General features: G+C 44.7%; 1 protein-coding gene across 1 annotated transcript; it reads left to right on the top strand.

Moving 5' to 3' along the window:
* Positions 1-1718: 1718 nt before the first annotated feature.
* On the top strand, positions 1719-27641 carry LOC103176650 (rab GDP dissociation inhibitor alpha). Its single transcript, XM_007890322.2, has 11 exons — positions 1719-1944; positions 13040-13147; positions 14528-14627; positions 16432-16566; positions 17213-17411; positions 18057-18188; positions 20739-20838; positions 22468-22639; positions 23448-23592; positions 23901-23955; positions 24602-27641. The coding sequence occupies exons 1-11, from the start codon at positions 1900-1902 to the stop codon at positions 24749-24751; spliced, it is 1341 nt and encodes a 446-aa protein (XP_007888513.1). The 5' UTR covers positions 1719-1899; the 3' UTR covers positions 24752-27641.

The following is a 27641-nucleotide window of genomic DNA, read 5'->3' as shown; positions in this document are numbered from 1 at the left end:
GAACTACTATTCGGGATGAGTGCCAGAAATTCCATAACTGTCAAGAGTTTATGGTTGAGATACAATATCCTTTCACTGCATATGTTTATCGGTTTTATTCTTCCCCGCCATAAAAAAAATGCATCGAGTACTGTTGCTATTAGTTTCTAAAATAATAATCCTTGCATTTGATATAGCACTTTATCATGTCTTTGAGATGTCTCAAAGTGCTTCAGAGAGTATATTGTAAAATGAATTGACATTATGTTTTGTGGGCAAAAATGTGTAGTTTGTATTGCAGTTAATCAATAATAAAAATAAATAAAATAACAAAAAAATTAATTATTATAACTACAACAAAATTACATTTGTATAGAGCCTTTGACGTAGGGAGGACATACCAAGGAGCTGGACAATCAGCATTTCAGACCTGAGCTGGGGATCGGGGTGGGTGGAGAGCAGGGGTAGGAGGGTGACTAAAGGCACGGTCGAAGAGGAGGGTCTTGAGACGGGTCTTGAAGGAGGCAAGGGAGGGGGCAAGGCGGAGGGACTGCGGGATAGAGTTCCAGAGAGTGGGGGCAGATTGGCAGAAGGCTCGCACACCAATGGTGGGGCAGGCAAGGCAGGGGACATGAAGCAGGCCGGAGCCCACTGAGCAGAGAGAGCAGGCAGGTTGGTAGGGGGACAGGAGGTCACAGAGGTAGGGGGGGAGAGCAAGACCGTGGAGGGCTTCGAAGGTGAGACCCAGGAACTTGAACTGTATCCTCTGTGTGATGGGAAGCCAGTGGAGTCGGGCGAAGATGGGGGCGATAGGGTCAGGGAGCCTGGTGCGGGAGAGGGCACGGGCTGCAGCCTGCGGAGGGACGTGTTGGGGAGGCCGAGAAGCAGGGCGTTGGCGTAGTCGAGCCTGGAGGTGATACAACAACAACAACAAGATTCCATTTATAAAGCACCTTTCACGTCAGGAGGACGTCCCAAGGCGCTGCACAGTTGGGTCATGACCCGAGCAGGGGGGAAATGGTCAGGGTGAGGGGAGGGAAGGGAGGGAGCGAGGAGGGGGGAAATGGTCAGGGTGAGGGGAGGGAAGGGAGGGAGCGAGGAGGGGGAAGAGAGTCGAGAGGGGAGCTGAAGGCTCGGTCAAAGAGAAGCGGGTGGACGAGGGTCTCGGCGGAACACACAGTATTTAACCATTATCTGCCTTGTTGAGTTCTGACGAAAGAAAGGTCATTGACCTGAACCGTTAACCCATTGCCCTCTCTGGGTGGACGCTGCCTGACCTGCCCCACCATCCCGGTGACCTCTGTGTTCATGTATAATCTGCTCTGTGTCAGGTTGGCACTTCAAGTCCCGTCATGCTTTGCAACAAAAAAAAATCCGAACCGGCGCGCATGCGTGGCAGCGGGTAGAAGGACTACAAGTCCCAGCAGCCGCCGCGCGCGCCCGCCACCAGCCCCCCCGTTCTGCGCGTGCGCGGCCCCGGAATCCTGCCCGCGTCGACGGCTTCACCGAGAGGACACGCTGGCACTACTTTACCCGCGGAGCAGTGAGGTGGTCTTTCGCCATCCATCACCGCAACCGCAACCCCTCCCTCGCACGCTCCCGACCCCGGGCCGCTCGTGACTCCCCTCAGCGCCGAGGGGAGACGTGCGCACGTCACGCCAGCGCTCGCCGGGGGGTGGGGGGAGTTGGCGCTGCGAGCTCTGAGATCGAGCAATCGGGGCGGTGTGGGCAGCGCACTCTTTTGTGGGAAAGGCGGCGGCGGCGGAGGGAGATGCGGGTGTTGTGCTTCGGTCTCTGAGGCTCAGTCCCGATCGTGAGGCGAGAGGGGAAGGACCGGACGGCGGCGGCGGCGGCGCTGAACAACCGCTTTAAAACCACAATAAACAGCCTCCAGACAAAAACCCTCCCGACACGGCAGCGATGGACGAAGAGTATGATGTGATTGTCCTGGGCACCGGGCTGAAGGTGAGCCTCGTTCGTCGAGAGAGAGAGAGAGAGAGGGAGAGAGAGAAAAAAAAATCAATAAAATCCCTTCATGAATAATTTATTCCCCCGGAGGGAGGGGTTTTTGGAGCAGTGGAGGGGAATCGTCTCTGAGCTATAATAATGTAATACAACAGCCCTCACCTGGGATGTCGCGCCCTGTCGTGCCGTTGGGAAGCTTTGTCGAAGTGCTTCACGTGATTCTCGGCGGTTTGGTTTGATTTTCCAGCGCATTTGCTCCCTGTGGTGATTGATGTGTGTGTGTTTTTTTCTCTCTCTCTCTCTCTCTCTCTCTTTATTTTTATTTTTATTTTTATTTATTTTTAATCTGTATTTTCGGAGCTGTTCTGTTCCCGTGGCGCTGCCGCGATAAACCCTTCGGTTTGGAAAGAAGCTCCTTTCACATCGGCGGGGAGGACCTCTCGAGGGCCCTCCCCTCAAGGCCACCGTGAAATGGTTGTGCAATGGGGTTGGTTGTCTGTCTTCCACACAGTGCCGTTATTTATTAATAATAATAATAATAATCCTTGCATTTGATATAGCGCTTTTCACGTCGGGAGGACGTCCCAAAGCGCTTCACAGAACACACTGTAAAGTGAATTGACTGTATGTTTGTGGGCGAACGCGGCAGCCGATTGCGCACAGCAATGTCCCACAAACAGTCGCGGATTGAAAATGACCAATTTATTATTGTTTTGTTTCTTGGAGGGGTTATTATTATTCTCTGGTGCGGGGGAAAAAAAATTCCACTGTAAAATGCTTCCAACCGACGTTTCTGTCGACCCTTGAGCGGGGCTCTCATCTACAATCTGTGTTTTAATTGGCTTTTGTGGTGTTTTTGGTTCGTGCGGGTGATTGACTTGGCCATATCTGTGGAAAACGCGGCTCGGATACGTTAAGTCAATTTAAAAAAAAATCTCTCCATCCAAACCCTTAACTCTGATGACGGTGCCGACCGTAAGGTAAAACCGTCAAATCCCCCCCCAGTGCGTCAATGGTTCTCGTGCCTGGAGTACTGTAGATAGCAAAATAACACTTTGTGCCTGAATGAATTGTGTTCGCTGACGGATTTATCCATAAATCCCTGCGAAACAAACACTGTGCTCTGGGCTGAGATTACACAGCCTCATTGTGTGTCATGTAAACCTCTGTGTAAAAAGAAATGCTGAGAAAACAATCGTGAGGGACGGATTAATAAAACGGGTCGGAAAATCTGCATTCGAGTTTGTACAACCGAAAAGCCTTAAGGTATTTGAATGCAGATTTCCCATCGGTGAATAAAACGCGGTGGAAACGTCGGTTATTTGCTGATCTGAAATTCACTGCGTCAATACATCTCCAGGTGAAGAAAAAGTAGGATGAATGGTATTAGTATAGAGATCCTATTAGCATCTCAATTTTTCTGGCGTATTTTCCAGTTCGAAAAAACAAATTATGCTTTTACTTGTTGACCAAGAGACACTGGGAGAAACTCCCTTTGTTGGGATCTTTAATATCAGCCTGAACAGACCCAGCTGGGACCTCAGTTTAATCTCTCATTCGAAGGAAGGGTGGCATTTCCAACAATGCGGCACTTCCCTAACGTTGTACTGCAGTGTCGGTCTGGATTATTTATGTTTAAAGTCCCCAAAACGGTTCTTAAACCGACAACCTTTTGACTCGGAGGAGCGAGAGTGCTACCAGCTGAGCCACGCTGATTCTTCTAGTCAGTATTGCTGTATCTGTATTGCTACGTAATGTTGCCTTAGTATTTTGCTTGAAGTAATGTATTATGAATACAGACAAAAAAAGCCATTATAATGGAACTGTGTATCGTTCATTTTCCAACCTTACTTGGGTGATGCTGAGGAAACTCAGCCCATGACAGGTGTCAGCCTGGCTTAATTGGTAGCATTCTCGCCTCTGAATGAGAAGGTTGTATGCAACCCCCATGTCAGGATTTTGAACTCACAGTTTAGGCTGATATTCTAGGGCAGTGGTGCAATATCAGAGGTGCAATGAGATGTTAAACCAAGCTCCTCTCTACCTATTCAGGTAAACATTTAAGATCCCATGACACTTTTGATATGAGAAGAGAATTTCTCTGTATCCTGGCAATCAACCCCCCCCCCCCCCCAGATAAAATTGATGCTTCATTTCATGGCTGTTTGTGCGGCATTGCTATGCACAAATTGGCTGCCATGCTTGCCCGTAAAATTCACAGTCACTACGCTTCATAGTAAATCCTGTGAAGGGTTTTGAGAAATCCTCCTGACATGAAAAGCACAATATTAAATGGAAAAGATATTACTATTTATTAATGAGACTCTATGGCTGCAATATCTGGCCCCTTGTTAAAGTGGACATATTGGTAAGTAATTCTGAAGCCAGTTAATGGATGGGTGGGATGGGACACGTGGGTGCTGATGATCTTTCACTGATCCCCACCCTGTTTAACGTGAATAATTTATGCCCAAATACAGGTCTTTGTGCCTGGGGTTATTTAAAATTGAGGATGGAAATGAATGTGTTGGGTGGGGTGAGTGGTCTCCTTTGATTATCTGCATTGCTGGAACCTAAATGTTAATCAGCAGTCAAACTCTGAAAGACAACTGCCCTTGAGCTGCAATGCTGAGCTTGGTAACCTCTATTATGGTGACCCGCATTGTAGCCGGAGGACACCAGTTGAGGTCTTAATGCAGTTTGATAGATGCTGTGATGGTTTGGGCGTTGCAGAGAGCAGGTAGTTTTGGGGACTTGGTTGATTCCCAGAACAGAACTTTGCTTTACGACTGCTGTGACCGACTTCTATCAGGTCCACCAGTTAGGATGGGACTTGTGAACGGTTGTATAATTTCTCCTCTCTTCCCCTGCATGTGCTCTTGCACTCTCTCGCTCTCTCTTCTCCCCCCCCCCTCATGAGCCTGCTGCAGGTGGTCAGTTTTCATGTTTCAGGCTTGATGGACGGATGTGAGCACTTTGCAGCTGGAGGCATTTGTCAGTGATTGTGAGCAGGAAGTCTGGTTTACTTGGCTCCTCTATTGCTTGGTGGGTTTGGATGCTGAAGCTAATTGTCACACCTCCATTGAACCCCCCCGCCCCCCATCGTCTGGAACCTGGGCCAGTCCATTGGCCATGCCTTGGGTTTGAATATGGGATCTACCTGGTCTGTAAGGCTCAGTACCACACCACATGGTGCAATTGTCAGCTGAACTATTGGGGCTGTTTAAATGATTTACAGTGGTTTTGTGCTGACTTGGGGGGCACTGCATTGTAAAAAAAACACTGTCCTCCAGATGAGACATTAAACCAAGGGCCCATACAGGTGATTGTTGAAGTCCCATAAGACTATTAGAAAAGAGAACGGAGTTTCTCCTGGTTTCCTGGCCAACAATTCCCCTCCCCCAATTGGTTATTCAATTTGGCTAGCTGTTTGTACAACATGACGTGTGCAAATCAGTTACCGCATTCACCTATAAAAACAGTTGCTACACTTAACTGTAGTTACAGTAAAGTGTTTTGAGATGTTTTGATGTGATAGGGTGTATTATTGCAGTATTATAAAAGTACCTTGCACAAATCTAATTAAACAGCGAGAGCTATCCTGTTAATATTTAAAACAGATGTAACTTGCGTAGTTAAATAATTAGACTGATTACAACAGTGATAATTGTAAATTGCTTTTTAAAAATTTAAAATGTCTCGTGTTATGAAATATTTATAAAGGAGTGGCGTAGCACGCAGGCTATCACTCAGTATAAATATTTAAAGAGACATTTTAAATAAGGCTTTGTGAATCTTCCAAATGGTAATCCTCTGGTTAATTTAGTGCCTTCTCACATCTCACACTATGCTTGATACAGTAAACTAATTTAAACTGTTGCTATAAAGGGAGACAAAATAGCTAATCTGACCCAAAATTGCACATACAAAATGGGTAATAATAATCGGTGACTGTAATTTGTAGGGAAACAACTACAGGTAAGTTCCTGTCTTATTAATAATTATTGCATTTGATAGAGAGCCTACTACACTGTGCATACAGCAAAGATCCACAAACAGCTGTGAAGTGAATGACTGATCTTTGTTTGGGGGAATTGTTGACCAGGGACTCTGGGAGAAACAACCTCTCTTTTCGAATAGTGCCGTAGGATCTTTGACGTTCACCTGAACAGACAAACTGGACGTGTTTACTATCTCATCGAAAGCATTGTAAATCTGACAATACAACAGCCCCTCAACACCGCATTGCAGTGTCAACCTAGACCATGAGCTCAAAGTCCTTATTTCACATCCTCCCGACGTGAAAGGCGCTCTATAAATGCAATCTTGTTGTTGTTTATTTTGGTGAATTTAGATGGGGATGGGGAGGTGGCTGGGGCCATGCACAGGTGGGAGGGAAAGGTTAGTTGGAAGGGTGGCTGGGGTGGTCAGGAAGGGTGGGGGAAGAGGCTGGTCAGGGTGAGTGGTTGGCCAGGGTGGGTGGCCTCAGTGTGATAAGTGGATTTCCCATGTAACTGACCTGCCTGGTTAGCGGAATTTCTGGAAATTTAATGAAGTGGAACCTCTGATAATGGATGACATGTTTGGCTGCATGTTGAAGGCAGTGACTCGATCTCCGAGCCTTGGCTGTCGCACTCCATGGTGTAATCAGATCTGTTCAATTGTATAACTAACTGCACAGCGTCTCCTGTATTGAGAACTGTAGGTGACTCATAAAACCAGCAACCCCAGCCAAACACTGCCCAGTTACCACCTAATTCAACTCGTAATACCTTCAATTGATCTTATTTGAAAATGATGTTAGTTTTTTATTTACTACATTTCGCTCTCTTGTCGGAGTACCAGAGAATTGGGCGTGGATTGGCAAGAGCCAAGGCTTGGGGATCCCAGAGTTGCCATTGGAACGCTGGCTGGTAAACTTCCCACTGCTCCCATCAGGGTTTGTACAGACGGTGAGGGATATGGAATGTTTTTCCACGCCCGGTAACCAGTTTGGTTTCAGGTGTGGTTCAGCAAGGTTTTGATATAAGGGAAAAGATCTCTGCGTCAATGAGCCTAAATCAAACCTTTGCAAGGAAGTATCCAGTCTTCTGCCAGAGACAGACACTTATACAGGAAATAAGGAACAGGGATCAAATCTGCTCCACCTACACACTGTTGCTATAATATCACCGGGTTGGTAATAAAACCAATTTTTACTTTTCGCTTTGGTGTAATTCCACTGTTAATTCTCTGAGGCAACATGGCAGTTTGTGCAGAAATGCACCATCCATTTGGGAAAAAGAGATTGTGTGTGTGTGTGTGTCTTACAAATAGTCACTACACCTAACAACAATTTACTTGTGAAGCATATACCATTTGAGTTGTAGTAATGTTCTTAAAATGGGTGTTTTAATTACAAAGAAACCTGAACAATTTAACTACAGGTGCTCATAGAGCATTGTAAACCCCATTGTCGTATCATTGGCTTCCTTTCGGATAACGGAACGTACTGTCTGTCCAGTGTAACCTTCTTTCTCTACTCAGCCAGTAACCGCATTAAGTCTTTTTAGACCAGGTATTAGTGTATAAGTAGGTCACTGGCAAAGCAGGAGACGCTCAGTGACTTGAAATTCACCCAGCTCTGTTCTCCCAGCACTGGTGTGTGGTGTAGACTCTCCGCCATTTTAGAAGGATTCATAGGTGACTTATTTGCAGATTATTAATGATTCACGCTGCATGTGGCAATGAACTGGTCGCCATCCCATTTGTAGGACATGCTGGAAACCTAGTAACTGGCCGTTGTGTGGGTTCCCCAGCGTTGGGCTATGCTGGGATCTGGTCTTGTCTCCATGAATATGAGTGCTGCCTGAAAGGGGACATTCACATCACTAGATCACGAGCTCAGATGATCTCACCCTTTTGGAATGCCAATCCTACCATCTTCGCACAGAACCATAGACACTTACAGCACAGAAAAGGGCCATTTGATCCATCATGTCCATACCGGTTCTTTGAAAGAGCAATTTATTCAATCCTACTTGCATGCTTCCTCCCCACCACCACCCAAACCCCTGCAATTAACCCCTTTTTAGATCTGTCTGGTGCCCTTTTGAAATTTACCTTGACACCCAGCAGGAAAGTCAACAGCCAAACAATTCTCCATATTTGCAGCATTAAGCAGTTTTGTATGCAAGTCTGGTGTTACCCTTCCTGGTAACTCATTTCAGCTGTTAGTTACCATCTGACCTAAAATTTGGGTTTTGCATCTCTGAACCTGTCCTATCTATATTCACGATATACTGAATATAGGACAGGTTCAGAGATGCTGTGTACTGGCTGTATATTTTGTGCACAGCAGTGGACCATAAAAGGCCTTGAAGTGAATGACCCATTTTATCTTGGGGATTGTTGACCAGGTGAAACTCCCTTCTCTTTTCAAATAGCGTCATGGGATCTTTAAAGACCACCTGAACAAACCTTGGTTTAATGAATTGACAACAACTTGCATTTATAATAGCCGCCCTTCACGTGGGGTAGCATCCCGGAGCGCTTCACCGAGGCAGAGTCTGACAACGAGCCAAGGGGAGCGGGAGGGAGGGGGAGGTGACCGTAAGCACAATCGAAAAGGAAGGTCTTTGGAATCCTTCAAAGGACGGCACCTCCAAAAACGGAGCACAAAACGCAGAGTCAGCCTCGACTACAGGAGTTCAAAGTCCCAATGTGGGGTTTGAATCCACAACCTTCTGACTCTGAGGCAAGATTGCTACCGACTGAGTCCGACTTGATACCTGTTGTAGAATGAAAATAGAAATGAATCATATGAGCCAATTGCTATTTTTGTGGAGGAAAAGATCAGCGAGGCTTCCTGCTCCTACCAGTTATCCATGCATCCTAGTTGGAAAAATGTGTTTGCTCAATCTGTCTGCCCAACGCCACGGTCAAATAGTTTCCAGCACTCGTGCTTTGGGTCCTTTGTCATATACTCAACGGTATTATCCATTAGGATTTTGGAGTGTGAAGTCCCATAGAGCAGTGGTTAGAACGCTCGCCTCACAAGCGAGAGGACCCGAGTTTGATTCCTTGGTGGGGCGAAAGCTAAGGCAAGTTTTTTTCACTCCATCTGTCTCTGTTACTGCTAGGTAGGTTAGTCAATTAGTGGATCACTTTCCACTAATAATTCCTAAAAATAAATTGGTCACTCAATCCACGACTGTTGACATTGCTGTGCACAATTGCCTGCCACATTTCGCCCTCAAAATACACCGTTCATTCACTTTACAATATATTCTGAGGCGTGAGATTAAATAAAAAATATATAATGAATTCTATATTCTTTGAGACGTCTCGAAGACATAAGGCGCTATATCAAATGCAAGGATTATAATTATTAAATATAGGGATTTTTATTTGCAAGGTGAGGTCTGCAGCTCCTAAGTCTTATTAATTCTTAAATTGTAAATGCTTGGCATTCCCAGTGAGGAGGGAGGTGAAAAAGTCTCTAGATTGACCCTGAATATAAATAGGGGGAGGGGATGAGCGAAAAAAAACATAGCCACATGTGCTTATCTTCTCAGAGCAGATTAAAATCAGTGTAGTAATTCCTCACTTACCTTTTCACCCCAGTTGGGATGGGCCACGTTTCTCGTTCTATGCCCTTGTGTTCCTACACAACGAGAGTAGCTACGAAAGGTAATGGTTCTCTAATTGTATCTCTGAATAGTGTACTTCCCTGGTTTTGACACTGTTCAGTGATTCATTAGTGGGCAGGTAAAGCAATAATAATCTTTGCATTGATATACCGCTTTATCACATCACTGACAGTTGCAAAGCGCTTCACAGAATATATTGTCAAGTGGATTGACTGTGTGTTTTGTGGGCGAAGTGCGACAGCCAACTGCGCAAAGCAGGTAATCCTCGTTCTAGTCACTGAGTCCGTGACTTGATGATTAGGACGGGATTGGGTGTTGACCATCTTGAAAGTAATGTGGCCTATGAGCAAGGGCAAAGGTCAGCAGCTGGCATTATCTAGTGAAGCACTTTGTTATCATCTCATCAGCCCTATGTTTGCCACAAGCTCCCAGTGCCTCTGGCGTCATTTTCTAAACACGCAGTGACAATTGATCATCTTTAAACTGTTACTTGGTCTCCAGGTTACCATTTGTGTGACGGAGTTGGCCTGTTCCTGTCTGCTTTTAGTACTCAACGTTGTGTCAGGAGAGATGTGCCTTTGTTGTGCAGATTGAAAGAGAACCTTTTTCCATCGAAGAATTCTGTGATTTGATTGTCAAACCCGACTGGTTCTGACTGATTCCTGGGTTGGTGACTTGGGATGTCTGGTGGGCAGAAAGAATTGCAGTAACACTTTGATATCTACAGTAATGTAGTGTTCAGTTCCGCTACTGCCTCTCCTTGTGTCTCTCCTTGCAACATAACTTTCCCCAGCCAAGAAGCTTGTCTGAACACCTTTTCCCGAGTCCCTGAGAATGGTCTGTGGGTGCAGTTCTGTCTTTCCCTTCCCTCCTGTGCGAAAGCACTTGCCAGTGACACAACGACAAAATGACATTTGTATAGCGCATTTCATATCCGGAGAACGTCCCAAAGTGCTGGACAATCAGTGTATCGGGCAGCTAAAGATTAGAACCTCTTTCCATAGGGATTTGTGAGTATGAGCAAGGACGCAGGCATTAATTCACAGGAATTAGTATAAAGTATAGTGACTGTGCATTTCATAGGTGTACCAGCCATCAGCAGTGTCCCACAATCAGCTATGAATTGTACATTCCTATTTTATATGGGGAATTGTTGGCCAGGATACCGGGAGAAACTCCCTTTTTTGAACAGTGCCATGAGATCTTTAATGTCTATCTGAACGGACAGATGGGACTCTTGGTTTAATGCACCACTGACAATGCAGCACCACCCCTCTCCCTGCTATTTACAGCCTGAGAGAGCAATAAATGAGTGACAATTGAGCCAGTAGACAGTTTGTACAGTGGTGCCGTATAAGCCTGGCTGTCTTTTGTAATGTTAATATTTTCCGAGCCAGTCGTGTCCACAATACTCCGGGGCGCTGCTGATGACAGCCTAGCCAGTCTGGTTCATTGGTAGGACTTGGAGGGGCAAACATGTCACGGGGGCAGAGATTCTTCATACTTGGCTCCTGTTTATCCTGGAGGCCAAAGCCCCCCTGAATAAGGTAACCCTAGCTGGACAGGTAGTAGGAAGCCAGCATTGCTTTCAATGGCAATCTATGTGGTTTTAGCTGGTTAAAGTCCAGCAGTACCTCAACAAACATACTTTGTCATGAGCTAACATTACGTCATATTTAGTTTTTGTCATATTTAATAATACTTAACTTGCAAACATACCCTTTTTCTGAATGAGAGCCAGACTGAGGATAAGATATTAAGCCCTTTAAAACTGAACATATTTTCGATCTAATAGAATAATTTGCTTTAATGTATCTCGCAATATGGTGAAGAAAAGTTGAAACCTATGAACAATGGAATTGCAGATCGCCTTTCCTTCTGTTATTGGCAATTAACAATTTTAGTTGGGTGGTTAATTAAATATCAGACGCTCCTTGGCTCTGCACTGGTTGTGTGGTTGGCTCAACAGGAGTGGTTTCTCATAATAATCCTAACATTTGATATAAGCGCCTTTCACATTCGAGGATGTCGGCCTCAAAGTGCTTCACGGATCCTACTGTAAAGACCAGTGACTGTATCTTGCACTTGAAGCATAGCTTCAGAGCCAATGCAGCCTTCTTTCTGAAAGTGTCTGCAGTCTTTAATGAGGTTTTTTTTTTCAGCCATCACAGGATTGGAAACACTGACTTGATTCTCAGCGAGAAACGGTTTGGCGAGTCTGAATCCTGTTAGGATTTGAGCTCAGGTACATTCATTGAGCAACGATTGTCAGCTCTTTGTGAGGTTGTGGATGGGGTAGAGAGTGTCAACAGTGAACTGAATATTAGACGAGTATGTTCCAGGATGCTGGGACATGGGCGTGTATAATTCCCCATGTGGAGAGTTCCTAGCCTCAGGAGGAGACTCGGCTTTTATTCACAAGTAGGGCAATGAGAGACAGAAGAACTCCTTGTGGATAGACTTGAAAGAGTAGGTCATATGTCCAGCCCTCCCTTGCCAGGAATAACTGGAGCTATGTATTTCAATCCAATTTCCCTCCTCTTTCCATATGAGAAGCATTTTTTTGTCTTTGGTCAGCTGGGTGTCAGATACGTCAGGAAATCCATCATCATGGTTGAGAGAGTATTCAAAACAGACCGAGTTCCACATACATATGTCACGTTCACATGGAAACTTCCCTGTGTCTGGAGTGGAATGTGCATTCTTGCAGGAGGGCTTACCTAATTCCAGGGATTATTAGATGCATGTTGGGAACCAAGGCTTGGGGTTCCAGAGTGTATTTTGGGGTAACTGCTGAAGTTTAGTTAAAACCATAGCTTGCCATTGAAAACATCCTACTGCTTGCCTTACATCCTACTGCTTGCCCAGCTAAGGCTTTTGGCTTGTTGGGTTAACAGGAGCAACATGGAAAGAATCCCTGCACCTCTTAGCTGTACCGTGAAAACCCTAATTTTCACCCAGCTCAAGTAATTCTGGAAAGTATTAGGCGCAGATTGGCGAGAACCAAGCAGTGGGGACCCCAGAGAGTGCATTGGGGTGTACTGCTGGAGTTCAACAAGCTAACCCCCTTCTCTTCTCCCTTGCTCAGCATCCAACCCCTGTAAAGTGCTCCAAGGCATTACCTGAAGGGGGTTATGTAAATGCACGATGTTGTAAAAGTGATGATAATCAGTAAAGTCAATGAATAATTAACTAACAATCCCTGCATTTAATAAAGCATCTTTCATGTCGGGCGGATAAAGCACAGGTCAAGCTGTACAGTGTAATGACTGCATTTTGTAGGTAAATACGGCTGCCAATTGAGCACAGCAATGATGCACAAATGGCAGTAAAGTGAACTGACCAATTTTGTTTGGGGGATTGTTGGCCAGGATACTGGGGCAACTCCTCTCTTGTATTTAATGTTAACTGTTATGTAGACCTGCTGCTTGCCCTTAATCACACTTGTCTGTATTGTTTTCAAGGAATGTATCCTGTCTGGCATCATGTCCGTGAATGGGAAAAAGGTGCTGCATATGGACCGGAATTCATACTATGGAGGAGAAAGTGCCTCCATAACGCCTTTGGAAGATGTAAGGAGATTTTCTTTACTCTGTGAACCATTATGCCCTATATTCTACCCAAACTTCTGTTAGACCATTAATACAGTACAAATCTACATTTGTACAGTGCCGTTTATATTCCAAGATGCTTAATAATCCATTCAAGGAACCGGGTTCCTACTTACTCCTCGGTAAACTGAGGCGTGTGGAGTAAGAAAACTTGCCTAATATTTCACCCTCCCCAGGAATCAAACCCAGGTCCTCTCGCTTGCGAGGCGAGTTCTCTAACCACTAAGCTACAGGACTCCACAATAATAATGTTTTCACTGCTGCTTATCCACTTCCTTCTCAAACTATTCTATTGATTCATCCTCAGCCATTTGTGTTAATGAATTCCAAACCTTAACAATCCTTTGAGTGAAAACCATTTTTTTTTGGTCAGCTGGGTGTGTGACAATGTGGAAATCCATCAAAATACACAGTCACTACACTTTACAGTTTATTTTGTGAAGCGCTTTAAGACGTCTTGAAGATGTGATAAGATTACTATAACAAATGCAAGGATTATTATCATTATGTTGAAGAGTATCCAAACCAGAGTCATTTGTATGTCACCAGTTTCAGGTGTGTGGAATGGAATTTTCCCCATGTCTGTAGTGTAATGCGCACCCACTCCCTGAGGGAATCATCCCGCTTACCTAATACGGGAAAGTTTCAGGTACAGGTTGGTGAGAGCCAAGGCTTGGGACCCCAGAGTGTGTGTTGGGGTAATGGCTGGAGTTTAACCAGCTGGAACCACATAGCTTGCCATTGAAAGCGCCGTCTAGCAAGCTTTCTGTTGCTTTTCCATCTTGGACCACCCTACCCCTTAGGGCTTTGGGATGCAGGGTTAACATGCAGGATGTGTGGGAAGAATCCTGGCCCCCCCCCAAGTCCTCCGATAAGCCAGGCTGGCTGGTCTGTTTCTAATTCAGAAGGCGGTAATCTGTGCCAGGATTCACTCCCCAACTAGAATAATCTAATCCCATCTCTCTTTACTGTATCTTGATATCTAGGTGTCTGCCTGGCTCAATTAGTAACATTCCGGCAGAAGTGTCTGGTCTCTGAGCTCCCAGAATAAGCTAATGGTTCTCTGCAGTGCTGGGAGAGCTCTGCACTGTTGGAGGTGCCATCCTCTTTGCTAGCATCACCGAGCTTGGTAGACGAGCGTTTAAAAAGTCACTGTAGAGAGTGAATATTCGCAGTTTGTGGGACATTGCTGTGCACAAATAGGCTGCGGGTTTGCCTGCAAAAGTCACTGTACTTTATAGTATAATGTGATGTGCTTTGCAACATCCTGATGTGAAAGGCACAATATTAAATACAAGTTTTTTTTATTAAAACTTATTTTGTTTTTTTATTCTCTTTCAGCTGTTCAAAAGGTTCAAGTTTGCTGAGGGGCCGCCTGAGACTATGGGACGAGGCAGGGAATGGAATGTGGACCTCATCCCTAAATTCCTTATGGCCAATGGTATTCAATCCTAATGTATTCCTTTCATTATTAGTCAATAAGGAGACCCTGGTTAGTATAATAGACATGGGCACATAGGGCACCGCACAGACCATTCAACGCTGGGATCTGTGTCAACCTGGTGCAGTTGGGAGCATTCTCGTCTCTGAATCAGAAGGTTGTGGGTTCAAGCCCCATGTCGCTACTTGCAATCACATAGTCTAAGGCTTAGACTTTAATATGACACTCCATTGCAGTGCGGGGTGGGGGGAGGGGGTGTGCATTTGTCGGAGGTGCCCTCCTTTTGATAAAACACTTAACCGAGGTCCGGTCTGCCTGTTCAGGTGAACGTTAAAGATCCCATGGCACTTCTTGAAAAGAGAAGGGAGTTTCTCTCTCCCGGTGTCCTGGCCAACAATCCCTCAAACAAAATTGGTCACTCACTTCAAGACTATTTGGGGAACATTGCTGTGCTCAATTGGCTATGGCATTTTGCCCACAAAATACAGTCAATCCTTTTTCCAGGATATCTTGTGAAGCGCTTTGAGACATCTTGATGACTTGATAAAGTGCTATATCAAATACAAGTATTATTATGATTATCTGGCCAGTGGTGTTCATTGAATCTAGCTCCATCCAATGGTGAAACAAAACTGGAGCTGTAGGAAAAGCAGAACAATCGATCTGAAGGAGACCGATAGGTCTGACCTTTGTTAGCTGATGTTCTTTCTATTCTGGCTGTGTGGCTCTTATGCAAATGAGTCCGGGCAGTTTTGACCTAGTTAACAGCAGATGATCCTCTAGAACAAATCTGCCTGTAATCGCATGTTAATGATTGGTGTGAGAAATGGAAAATCTTCCAAAGTGAAGGGGCAAGCTGAGGGAGAGTGGCGTGGGGGGAGGGAGAGGTCAGCAAACGTGGTTGGGTGGAGGAGAGGGACAGCCTGGACCATCAACTAGCAATGTTGTGTGGTAATTCTGCATGCATCGTTAGTGAGACCGCAGTTAAAGTATTGTGTGCCATTCTTGTTGCCCATTTTAAGAAGGATGTCAGGGCGATAGAGAAGGTGAAGAGGAGATTTACTAAGACGACCTCAAGGGTGAGTATTTTGACCTCTTACGCAGAAACTGGAGGAACTGGGCCTATTTTCACTGGAGCAGAGAAGGTTGAGGGGAGACCTGACTGAGGTCTATAAAATGATGAGGGATTTCGATCAAGTGAAATTATTTCCAATGGTCCATGAATCAGTGACCAGAGGGCATTAGTTCAAGATAATTAGCAGAAGGGAAGATTAGGAGGAATTTTTTTACCCAGTTAGGATGTGGAATGTCCTGCCGTGTGCAGTGGTTGAAACAGGATTTATTTAGCTTTCAGGAGGGAATTATTATTATGATAATACTTATTATGCTAAGTATTGCTACCCAACATAAATGCAAGTTGTTTATGACGTGTAGACCTCTCAAAGTGCTTCAGGATATAGTGAAGTGTAGTGACTGTAGTGAACTAGATAAGTATTTTTAAAAAGTCATTTGTGGAGGAATTAGTGGTGGGAAAGGCAGGTCAATGGGACTGAATGGATTTCAGTGGGTTGAGTGCCTTCCTCTGGGCGGTAAATTTCTACAGTTTTAACCTTTCTTTACCTCAATTGACTTATCCATTCCTATTGAGCTAGCTCGAGATTGGATTCCTGCTGATTATTCTCGGAGATTGATGTGCAACGAAGGCCTTTTATTGTTAAGCACTCTGAGACGTGCCATTGGGGGTGAAGGGCGCTATATGAATTCAAGTTATTGTTGTTAACCATTTGTACCCTGTCGTCCTCAGGTCAGTTGGTTAAGATGCTGCTGTACACAGAAGTCACTCGTTACCTCGACTTCAAGGTGGTTGAAGGAAGTTATGTGTATAAAGCTGGGAAGATCCACAAAGTCCCATCAACAGAGACTGAAGCACTCGCTTCTGGTCAGTAGCTACATGTGGCTGCTCAACCCTTTCTTTGCTGCAGTTAATTATTTCCTTTTACCCTAACTCCAGCTTGAATTTTGTTGCTCCACACGCTTCTGTTTACCGCCCCCCCCAGATAGTCACTAGTTGATCATCAGACATTTAGTAGGAAGTAAGTAGGAACCCGGTTGTTAGTCGATCATTTTCTGGGGTAATAATCCCTTTCAATAAATAAATTGGTCACTCAATCCAAGACTGTTTGTGGGACACTGCTGGGCACAATTGGCTGCCATGTTTCGCCCACAAAATATACAGTTACTTTACAGAATATTCTGTGAAGCGCTTTGAGATGTCTCAATGATGTGATAAGGTGCTATATCAAATGCAAGAATTATTACTATTGATCCTTTCGAGGATCTATCTGCAACTCCTCCTTTATAGTGGAATCTAATTTATGCCTTGATGTTGCCCACTGGACATGAGCTTTCAGCCTCTCCATCGTGGAGTCCCTCCACCACCTCCTCATTAAAACCCACCCACCTTAAGACCTTTTTTTTTTCTTAACCTTTTGGTCAATTTTATTTTCTACCCCCCCCCCCCCACACACGCTTCAAGCTCAGGCTCTCAGACAGCTCTGTGAAGCACTTTTCTGTTTTCTTTTCAGACCTGATGGGCATGTTTGAAAAACGACGCTTCCGGAAGTTTTTAGTCTTTGTCGTGAGCTTCGATGAACACGAACCAAAAACTCACCAAGGCATCGAGCCCAGAAAGACCACCATGCGGGAGGTCTATAAGAAGTTTGACCTGGGACAAGACATCATCGACTTCACTGGCCACGCTCTGGCACTCTACAGAACTGACGAGTAGGTTGCTGCTTGATTCCCCCACCCCCGTTTAATTCCTGTTAAACAATAATAAGCGACCGAGCCTTCAACCACTTCGCCCCACTCTTTTCTGAACTCTCTGCCTCTGCCCCACTCCTGCCTTCTGCTTTCAGAACTCGCTCCAAGACGCTTCCCTGGGTGAAGGGCCTGTAAAAAATGCAAGTTATTGTAGTGGTGGTGGTCTTACAAGTTGTACCTCTTTGACTATGCCTTCAGCCATCTCCTGCCTTCACCCACTCCCATCTCCTATCCTGCTCAGGCTCCCTAGAAAGCAGTTTGAGACATCCTCTTATGTGAAAGATATTTTTACGTAGGTGCTACGTAAGTGCAAGTTGTTGTGACAACCTCTCCCTACCCCCCCCTCTCTAGATAGTCACTAGTCATCAGACTCTTGATCATCAGACATTTAATCTTCAGTTTATTTTGAGGGGGAAAAAATCCAGACCAATAAACCACAGATTTATTTGGCAATTGTTGGTGCTGGAATCACTGTTCTACCATTGACTCTTATAAGAAATGTTGCTGGTTTAAGAGATGATTCATGTTGTGAGTGCTCAATTTTGAAGAGTACAGAACAATTTTGTGCTGTTTCTGTGATGTCTGTCTGTTTTGTGTTGACGCTAGTTATCTGGACCAACCTTGCCTGGACGCCATCAATCGAATTAAACTGTACAGCGAGTCTCTCGCTCGGTACAGCAAGAGTCCTTACCTCTACCCACTGTATGGGCTCGGAGAGCTGCCACAAGGCTTTGCCAGGTAAGCGAAGACTCGCGTTAAGCATTGCCCACCCTAGTGTACAGCATTAGAGGGACGATAAGTCAAGCTAGCACTCTTCAGTCTTGAAAGCAGATCTCTCATAGGGGACCTGACAGAGGTGTATCTGTTTAAACAAAATTGAGAAAGTAAACTCTGTATAATATGTTCGGATGTACAAAGAGCTATATAAGAAGTCACGGGGTCGTGCTTGCAAATAGTAGAGTCCTGTAGCTCAGTGGTTAGAGCACTCGCTTTGGAAGTGAGAGACCTGAGTTCAATTCCAGGCAGAGGGTGAAACCTTGGGCAAGTTTCCTTACTCCACACAGAGCCTAATAATAAACCCTCCAAAACCAAAAACAATAATAAATTGGTCATTTTCAATCTACGACTGTTTGTGGGACATTGCTGTGCACAATTGGCTGCCGCGTTTGCCCACAAATATACAGTCAATTCACTTTACAGTGTGTTCTGTGAAGCGCTTTGGGACGTCCTCCCGACGTGAAAAGCGCTATATCAAATGCAAGGATTATTATTGTATCAATTTCAGGACAGACGCTAGAACGTATTTCTTTACCCAAGGAGTATTTAAGAATTAGAACAGGGTTACCCAGAAGGGTGGTCGAGGCCAGGACACTGAATTCATTTTTAAAAAAAGATTACTGTGTTGAGAAGATGATAAATGGGGGATTCAAAGATTAAATTGAATGAGTAGGACAGTCTTCATCTGAACCTCTCGTGTGGTCTTTTGATTTATATTATACTGAATGTTAAATACATCAATTATATTATACATGTAGCTGTGGAGTCCCGTAGCTCAGTGGTTAGAGCACTTGCCTCGCAAGCGAGAGACCTGGGTTCAATTCCCAGCAGGACAAAACATTGGGCAAGTTTCCTTCTCCACACGCCTCTGTTTACCTAGCAGTAAGTAGGAACCCAGCTGTTAGTCGATTGTCAGGTTACTTTCCAGGGGTAATAAATCCTTTTTTTTTTAAAAAAATTCGTCACTAAGTCCACAACTGTTTGTGAGACACTGCTGTGCGCAATTGGCTGTTGCATTTCGCCCACAAAATGCAGTCAATTTACTTTTTAGTATATTCTGTGTTGCGCTTTGAAACGTCTCGAAGACGTGATAAGGTGCTATATCAAATGCAAGGTTATTATAGTGTATGTGTATAATATATAAAACCTAAAACTTCTGGGAACAAGAATATTTTTTTCTGCTTATGATCGTGAAGTGAGGGTTATCAGTGTAGGATAATGGAGAATAATCCATTCATTTTCTTACATTTGATATAATGCCTTTCACTTCTGGAGGACATCTCAAAGCTCTTCACAGGATTAACTGTAAAGTGGGTAGTAACTGTGTGTAGGTGAACAAAGCAGCCAATGAATGCACAGCAGTATCCCACAGTCAGCCATAAATCAAAGTACCAATTTTATAATAATAATAATATTCCTTGCATTGGATATAATGCCTTATCACGTCTTCGAGATGTCTGAAAGTGCTTTACATAATATACTGCAAAGTGGAGTGACTGGAGTGCCTTGTGGTTATGGGAGAATGCGAGGAGCTATGGGAGAATTATTTATTTGTCCTGGATTGTTTGCCAGGACACCGAGAGAAACTCCCTTCTCAATAGCGTTATGGGATCTTTAGCGTCCACTTGAATCGACAGGCGGGACCTATGACAATGCAGTGCTCCATGAGCACTGCACTGGAATGCCAGCCAGGACTGAGTTCAAAGTGCTGATATGTGGCTTGAGTCATACCTGAGAGTGCTACCAAATGAGCGAGGCTGACAAAGACTTTGTGAGCTTTTGCTTCCCATTATCAGTCTTGGGATAGCAAGCCGGACGGCGATGGTTATTTAAAACAGAAGTCGCTGTGAACACTCAGCAGGTCAGGCAGCATCTATGGAGAAAGGAAAGTGAGTCAACGTTTCGGGTCGTTGCTGCCTGACATGCTGAGTGTTCCCAGCGACTTCTGTTTTTGTTTCAGATTTCCTGGATCTGCAGTATTTTGCAATAGTTACTTATTTCATATCAAGGAAAAACAGAGAGAGCAGACTTGTTTTTTGTTCAGCCGAGTGACAGGCGTGGAAACCCATCAGCGTGCATAAATTTTCCATCCATTGAACGAGATGTTAAATTGAGGTCCCGTCTGTGCCTTTCAGGCGGATGGTAAAGATCCTGTGGTGAAGATGAAGGGAGTTTCTCCCAGTGTAGCGGCCTCAGACAAAAAATCCCTCAGACAAAATTGGTCATTTGTTTCATGGCTGTTTGTGGGATGTTGCTGTATACAAATTGGATGCCGCTATTGCCTTCAAATGCACAGTCAATACCCCTGAACAACAAATATATTGATGTTCTTTGAAACATTTCTTGACATGAAGCATATTATATGTAAGGATTATTATTAGTTGAATCGATTTGCTAGGGGACCTGGAGTAAGTGAGAGAGATTGTCTTGTGCCTTTTGATAAAGATAACGCTCTTGATAACTGTGAAGGCTTCAGTCTGAAAAGCTGACAGTGTCTCTTCCTCCCCCCAGATTGAGTGCTATCTATGGAGGCACCTATATGCTCAATAAACCAGTGGATGAAATTGTGTTTGAAAAGGGACGCGTAGTGGGTGTGAAGTCAGAAGGAGAGGTAAGCGATCTCATGTCAGGTAAACCACGTATCTTTATTACTCGCCTCGGATGTGGACAATGCTAGAAGGGCCCCTTCCATTGCTGCCCTGAGGGGATGGGGTCTTTAACTATTGCAGTCCTAGCAATGCCTCTGGGTAGGTAAGCAGTTGAATTACAACACGATCGAGACAAGTTTTAAGAAAAAAAAATGGGATCCATCTGGTCAAGCACCAGCTGAGTTGGTTTAGAGATATAAGCATGTGGAAGGTTATATGTGACTTCATCGCCTCTGTGTGACTGAGGTATCCTACAGGAGAATTATTTCTTAGTAGTGTTGTATGTTTGGGAGGGAGATCCCTTTTTAATGTGAAAATAGCTCCATCCTGCTTCCCCCTACCCCTATATATAAAAAGATAATCAAGAAGAGGCAGACAAATTTTTGGCCCAGTTTTCAGGAAGCTAATTGTTTACTAGAGGACCTTAAATTCCACTTACATCCATTCTTGGGACCATTTTGCCTTATCCATTAGATAATGTTTCAATTCGCTCTCTGTTTGGATGCCGTTTTTTTACAGCCAATTTTCACAATGAATGGTTCAGCTTCCAAATTAAGGCGGAATGGGAGAGTTTTCCACAACCCTGAGCAGTCTTAATATTAAGACAAAAAGGCCACTAGGCAGAGCTGTTATAGACAGCTGCTATTATGCAATTGGCTTTAGCCCTTCATGGGACAGGAGGAGGAAAGATTCACCACAGTTTCTTTTTTTTTTTGGTCAGTCGGGTGTCTTGGCACATGCGGAAACCCATGGCTATGGTTAAGAGTATCCAGATTGAGTATTCCATGCATTCCCACCTACACATAAAATTCCTGAGATAGATTGTTGGAATGGAATGCACATTCTCTCCCTGGAAAGACATGTCCCTGCTTAGCTAATTTCGGAAAGTATTAAGTGCAGGTTGGCAAAAGCCAAGGTTTGGGGACCCCAGATTGGGGTACCACTGGAGTTTAATCAGATAAAACTACATAGTTTCCCATTGATATCGCTGTCTGATGATATCAATGGCACCACAGTTTCCCAATCCTGATTGCCCATCCCGCGATCTTTGCTGGAAAATCCATGCAGGAGTGCCTAGGCCCTAGCAGCCGTCCACAGCAGAGAAGAGCAATCCAGAGGGTTAAGCTATGACCAACGATTTGACAAGCTAAGCCTGTAAAGAGACATCTTAAGAAGGAATCTTATAGAGCAATGGTGGCCAACTCATGGATCCCAGGCATAAATCAAGAAATATTCAATCAAGAACATGTATTTTGTTGGCCGACCAACAAGGTTGGTCACTCCTGTTTTAGAAGTATTTAAGATTCTAATCAAAAGGGGTGGGGGTGAAAGGAGGTAATAATTCCCTTTCCTCCCCCCCCAAAATATGCTCATTCAATCAACCACTGTTTGTGGGACATTGCTGTGTGCAATTGGCTGCCGCATTTCGCCCACAAAATACAGTCAGTCCACTTCACAGTGTATCCTGTGAAATGCTTTGAGACATCTCAACATAAGCTGCTGTATCAAATCCAAGTATTATTATGATTATTGGAGGAGAGAAAGCTGGCCAAAGAAATTTTCCCCTCTAAAATCCTCTTCATTGCCTGCAGATTGCACGTTGCAAGCAGCTGATCTGTGATCCAAGCTATGCTCCCAAACTGGTGAAGAAAGTGGGGAAGGTGATCCGGGTGATCTGCGTACTCAGCCACCCCATCCGAAGCACGAACGAGTGCAACTCCTGTCAGATCATCATCCCACAGACCCAGGTCAATAGGAAGTCAGGTAACTCACCATGTTTGACAGTCTCTTCCCCGCCTTCCAAAAGCAGCACTAAAAACCCAGTGTCCCAGCGTAGACTAGGAATATATACCTAATAATGTTAGTAATAATCCTTCCATTTGATGTCACACCTTATCACGTCATCACGAGTCTTCATGCGCTTCATGGGATTCACTGCAAAGTGACTGTAGATTGAAGATGAACCCATCAGCCAGTTTGCTTACAGCAATGCCCCACAAACAACCATGAAGTGAATGGCCAGTTTTGTTTGGGCAACAGGAAGCCAGGAGAAACTCCTCTCTTCAAATCATGCCACGGGATCTTTAATGTCCCACCTGAAGAGGTACACGGGATCTCAGTTTAACATCTCACCCGAATGGATGTCACCCCCCAGCGAAGCCACTGACCTGGAGTGTCCAGCTACACTCTGAGCTCAAAGTCGTAATGTGTGGCTTGAAACCCACAGCCTTCTGACCCAGAGGTGTGAGTGTTACCAACTGAGCCAGGCAGACCTAGTCTATAAGCAAAAATGGTTGCTTGGCTTAGCTATCAGTGTACCATCAGTTAAGCCAAGCAACCTTTTCTGCTAAGTCTATATGACTAGAAAGCCCATCAGACCAGGGCTCTGGCCCTCTCTATAAGTTCAGTGCCCTTCCTCACATTGAACTGCTGAGGTGTGTATGTGAAACGAGTAAAGTGCCTTGGGACATCCTCCTGATGTGAAAAGCGCTATTCAAATGTAATTTTGTAAAGAGTGTTGCAATTTCTAACGTACAAACTTGATGTGATCACCGATGATTTCTCCCTGCAGACATCTATGTGTGCATGATGTCGTACGCACACAACGTAGCGGCGGAGGGCAAGTACATTGCCATCGTCAGCACCACGGTGGAAACCAGCAACCCCCAGAAGGAGATCCAGCCAGCGCTCGACCTCCTGGAGCCCATCGATAAATCGTAAGCAGCTCGAGGGACATCCAACGCACCAGGCCCCTCGTGACCTCAGTCTGTCAGCTGCAGGGGCATTGCAGTTGCACCCAATACTGATCTCATCTCATGTCTACACATGCATAATGACTTGAACAGAATCAAGAATTAAATCATTGGCTGTGCAGGGATTGTTGAAGAAGAGACATTATGACTAGCCACTGAATGCACTGAAATCCAGCTCCTGTATCTTTCATGATGCTCTATAGCTTGATTGCCTGAAGTCTCATTTCAATAGACACTAAGCCCCTCTGACCTGCATTTTTGTTCACTTCTAGGTTTGTGTCGATCAGTGACTTATACCAGCCCACAGATGAAGGACGAGCGAGTCAGGTGAGTGGGGAGAGTTCAAACTACCGATCTGTTCATTTACAGGAATCCCATTTATGAAGTGAGAAGAGAAGTCATGACTCCAGCTCTGTGCTTACCTGTTTATTATTTATTATACCCAAGTCAAATTCAGGGTATTTCTGATCAGCAACGACAATATATTAATATAGTGCCTTTCACACCGAGGGCATTTCACACATCTGGCTGAGAGCCTGAGATGCTGTTGGAGGGAGCTTTGCTATGTGGGGGGGGTAAGGTGATCTTTTCACAGGCTCCATTGTAAAGTACAGTGAGCATATGTTGTAGGCGAATGCGGCAGCCAATTTGCACATAACAAAGTCCTGCTAATAGCCGTGAAGTGAATGCCCAATTTTGTCTGGGAGATTGTCCGGCAGGATGCTGGGAGAGAGAAACTCCCCTTCGCTTTTCCGGTTGTGTCATGGAGTATTTAACGTCCACTTGAACAGGCACAGACGGAGCCTCGTCCCAAAGACGGCACTCTGACAATTCAGAACTGTTTTGGAGCATCAATCTGGACAGTGAGCTCAAGGTCCCAATATGGGGCTTGATCTGACATGAAGGCAAGAGTGTGACCGACTGAGCCATCGATGCCCTTAATAATAACAGTTTTCTCTTTGCTGTTGCACAGATCTTCATCTCCCGCTCCTACGACGCCACCACTCACTTTGAGACGACTTGCGACGACATAAAGAACATTTACAAGCGGATGACAGGCACAGACTTTGACTTCGAGAACATGAAGCGCAAACAGAATGATGTCTTTGGCGACGACGCATAGTTCCGACCCACCCTGATCGTAGCCCAGTTCTTTTGCAGCGCTTTCACATGAGATAATTGACCGAGCTCTCAGTCGGGAGCCCTGGAAACGTTACACACTGCGTGCGTGTACTACTCTCTTCTCACCCACCTACCCCTCTCTTGATTTGTTCAAATATTATGTTTTTTTTTGTTAAGAAAAACAAAATGCTAATTTGCAATATTTCTTAACAGAATTCTGACATAAGGAAGCTCATCAGAATTCCCGTCGATGCCTATCCGGAAGCAGATGCTGTTGTAACGGCTCAGGGCGACATTCTTCCTGTCACAGGAGGATTTCGGGCCCTGTCTGTGTGGGCAACTCTTAGGAAGAAAACCCATTAAGAAATGCCGCGAATTAGTCCCTGCCTGATATTGGCAAATCTGAGTCTGTTATAACTGGTCTGCGGCCTGTTATACACAGGCTGAGTAACGTAGGGAAAAGATTCCTTTTGACACATTTCCAAATCTTATTGAGAAGCCAGCAGAGACTTGGCTGTGAAATCTTGGTCGGAGTCAACTCGACCCTGGCACACTCCAATGAATCTCGGTCAATTTTATTTTGCCCGTTGGGAAATAGAAGCCAGAATAGTTCGTCCCAAGGTCAAGTGCTCAAACCACTGAGCTGTCAGATGCTCTTCCAAATCCCCAAGGGTTCATTTCTAAACACAAGCAGTTGCTAGGAACCACTTGAACAGGTAGCATTACCACCAAGACTCTGCCCTATAAGATGTTCTAATGAACCAAGAATCCTACACGATTTTTTTGTTTTTAAAACGGAATCTCTTTGTGCTATACGGTGACGCAATTGCAGGCTAACGTTTCTCATGTGAATGGGCAAGTCATTCTCTTTCAATTTAAGCAGCTGAACTGAAGGTAACCTGTGAATTGATCTCTTTAACTGGATTGTAGTCAGTGCTGTGTATTGATAACGACTCTTTAGTTCATTTTACATACACAACTCTTGTGTGACTGGGGTCTTTGGCTGGATTTAGGGGTGATCAACACTGGGCTCTAGTTTGCACTTTCTTTAAAAGGTTCCTCTTTAAGGTTAGTGTTTCTCCATAGAATAAAAGTAGACAGGCACCCAGCGATTACCCCGAAGCAGTTTTAATCATGAATCCAGGACAGTTGAGGCAGCAGAGCACAGTTCTGCTATCTGTGTCTTTCTCACACACATGCGTACACGCTTCCACAGTCACTCAATCTGTTCACTCCTTCCCCATAATTTCTGATGAATAAGGTTAAAGCAATCCATTTAAAGTTGTTTCCTGCTCAGCTCACTCATGTTCAGGTTGCTTTTGTGGACATTCCTTTATTGTGTATGGACCAAATGAATGATTTTTTTAAAATTTTTTTAAAAAGTCATGAACTGTTGAGTCAACCACCAAAGAAAATTGTGCTGTGAGCAGCTGCGTTAGTTCCTTGCCTCAGCACCACAGGTTAGGGAGGGAACAGTTGCCACAGTTCCTAATAGTCGGGTAGACATGGAGTGAAGACCAGACCACATTTGGCTGAGATGTGGTTGGAAAGCCAGCCCGCATCTCAATGTCAAGGTCAACCCTTTCTGTCCAGGACCACGTTTCTCCTATTCCTAAAGAGCGCTCTGGGAAGATTCACCATAATCTACCTTGCCGACTCAAGATAGGTTCTGCTGCAGAGACTCTTAACCCTGGCGTCTATGCTCAATATTACCCTGATCCTACCTTGAAAGACAAGTAGTTTATCCTCTTCCTTTCTTCTCTAGACAACCATTAAATCAAATCGGTATCTCAATTGTAGTTGACCACTTTGTGTTTTGTTTATGTAATGTGTTTTTTGGACCATTGTGTGTTGATACTCATGACTTTATCACAGAATATTGCTTGTTCCTGAGGTCTGATTTCCTCGGCATGATCAATATATTGCTTTCTCTGGGGGCAGGGGAGGCAGATGGTCTCTTATCCCATTGCTGTAAATGGTAAAACTTTATAATAGGAAAGGAAATACTGCTATTTTTTAGAGATTGGCGTATGACAGACATTTTCTCCCTCCCCCTCATCCCTCCACATTTACTTCATTGCGATCGACAGCTTTAAACCATAATGTAATAAAGTGAAAGGCAGGCACTAAGTGTTAGCCCCCTTATTTTACAATGGAATGGGACTTTATGAGTGGCAGCCAGGCTTTTAACAAGCACTGGGCCTGAAACTCCACCTCGTTTTCGCGTTTGCGACCATTTTTGACGTTGAATTGTGGGGTAAACCTTTCAGTTGCGTTTCCGTTCTGCAGCCTGGCTTTCCCCTCGGTTCCCAAAAATAAAACCGGCTTCTGGGTGAAGCTACCCCGGTCTGAGTGATTAAAAATTTAATTTTCCGCACTGGGAAACTGCTGAGCGGAACAGACACGAGTGGAACTAATGTCTTTGTGTGCCCTGAGCCTGGCTGATACTTTCATTTTGTCCTTGGAAGGGAATTCAAGACTGAACCTGGGACCTGATGGTCGGCAGGTTTGAAGGGGAGGTGGATGTCCACGCACCTCTCAAGGTGTTTAGTGGCTGAATGTATTTCCGTTAGAATGTTTTGACTTCAAGAAACAAAACCAGGGAAAGTTTATCCCATTGTGTTGTAGACACCAAAAAAGCCAAGCTGAACGACGATTTCACAGACACGCTTTATATTAAAAAAAAGCACGCAGCAGCTGCTGCGTTTATTGTGTATTCCGTAACTCCACTCACTGTGGCGTAAAACTAAATGCCAAACCTTTAGACGGCTTGTGTGTTGCTGTGTGCTCTTAACACTATCCCTGTGTTGTGGAAAAGTCTGACGGTGTCCCTGGCATATGCGCTTGTGCTCTGTGCTGGATTATCAAATAAAAAGTATATTTAAAACTAA

Source organism: Callorhinchus milii, unplaced genomic scaffold (genome assembly GCF_018977255.1).
Source record: "Callorhinchus milii isolate IMCB2004 unplaced genomic scaffold, IMCB_Cmil_1.0 Scaffold12, whole genome shotgun sequence".
Classification (NCBI taxonomy): Eukaryota; Metazoa; Chordata; class Chondrichthyes; order Chimaeriformes; family Callorhinchidae; genus Callorhinchus; species Callorhinchus milii.
This window is presented reverse-complemented; position numbering and strand designations above follow the sequence as displayed.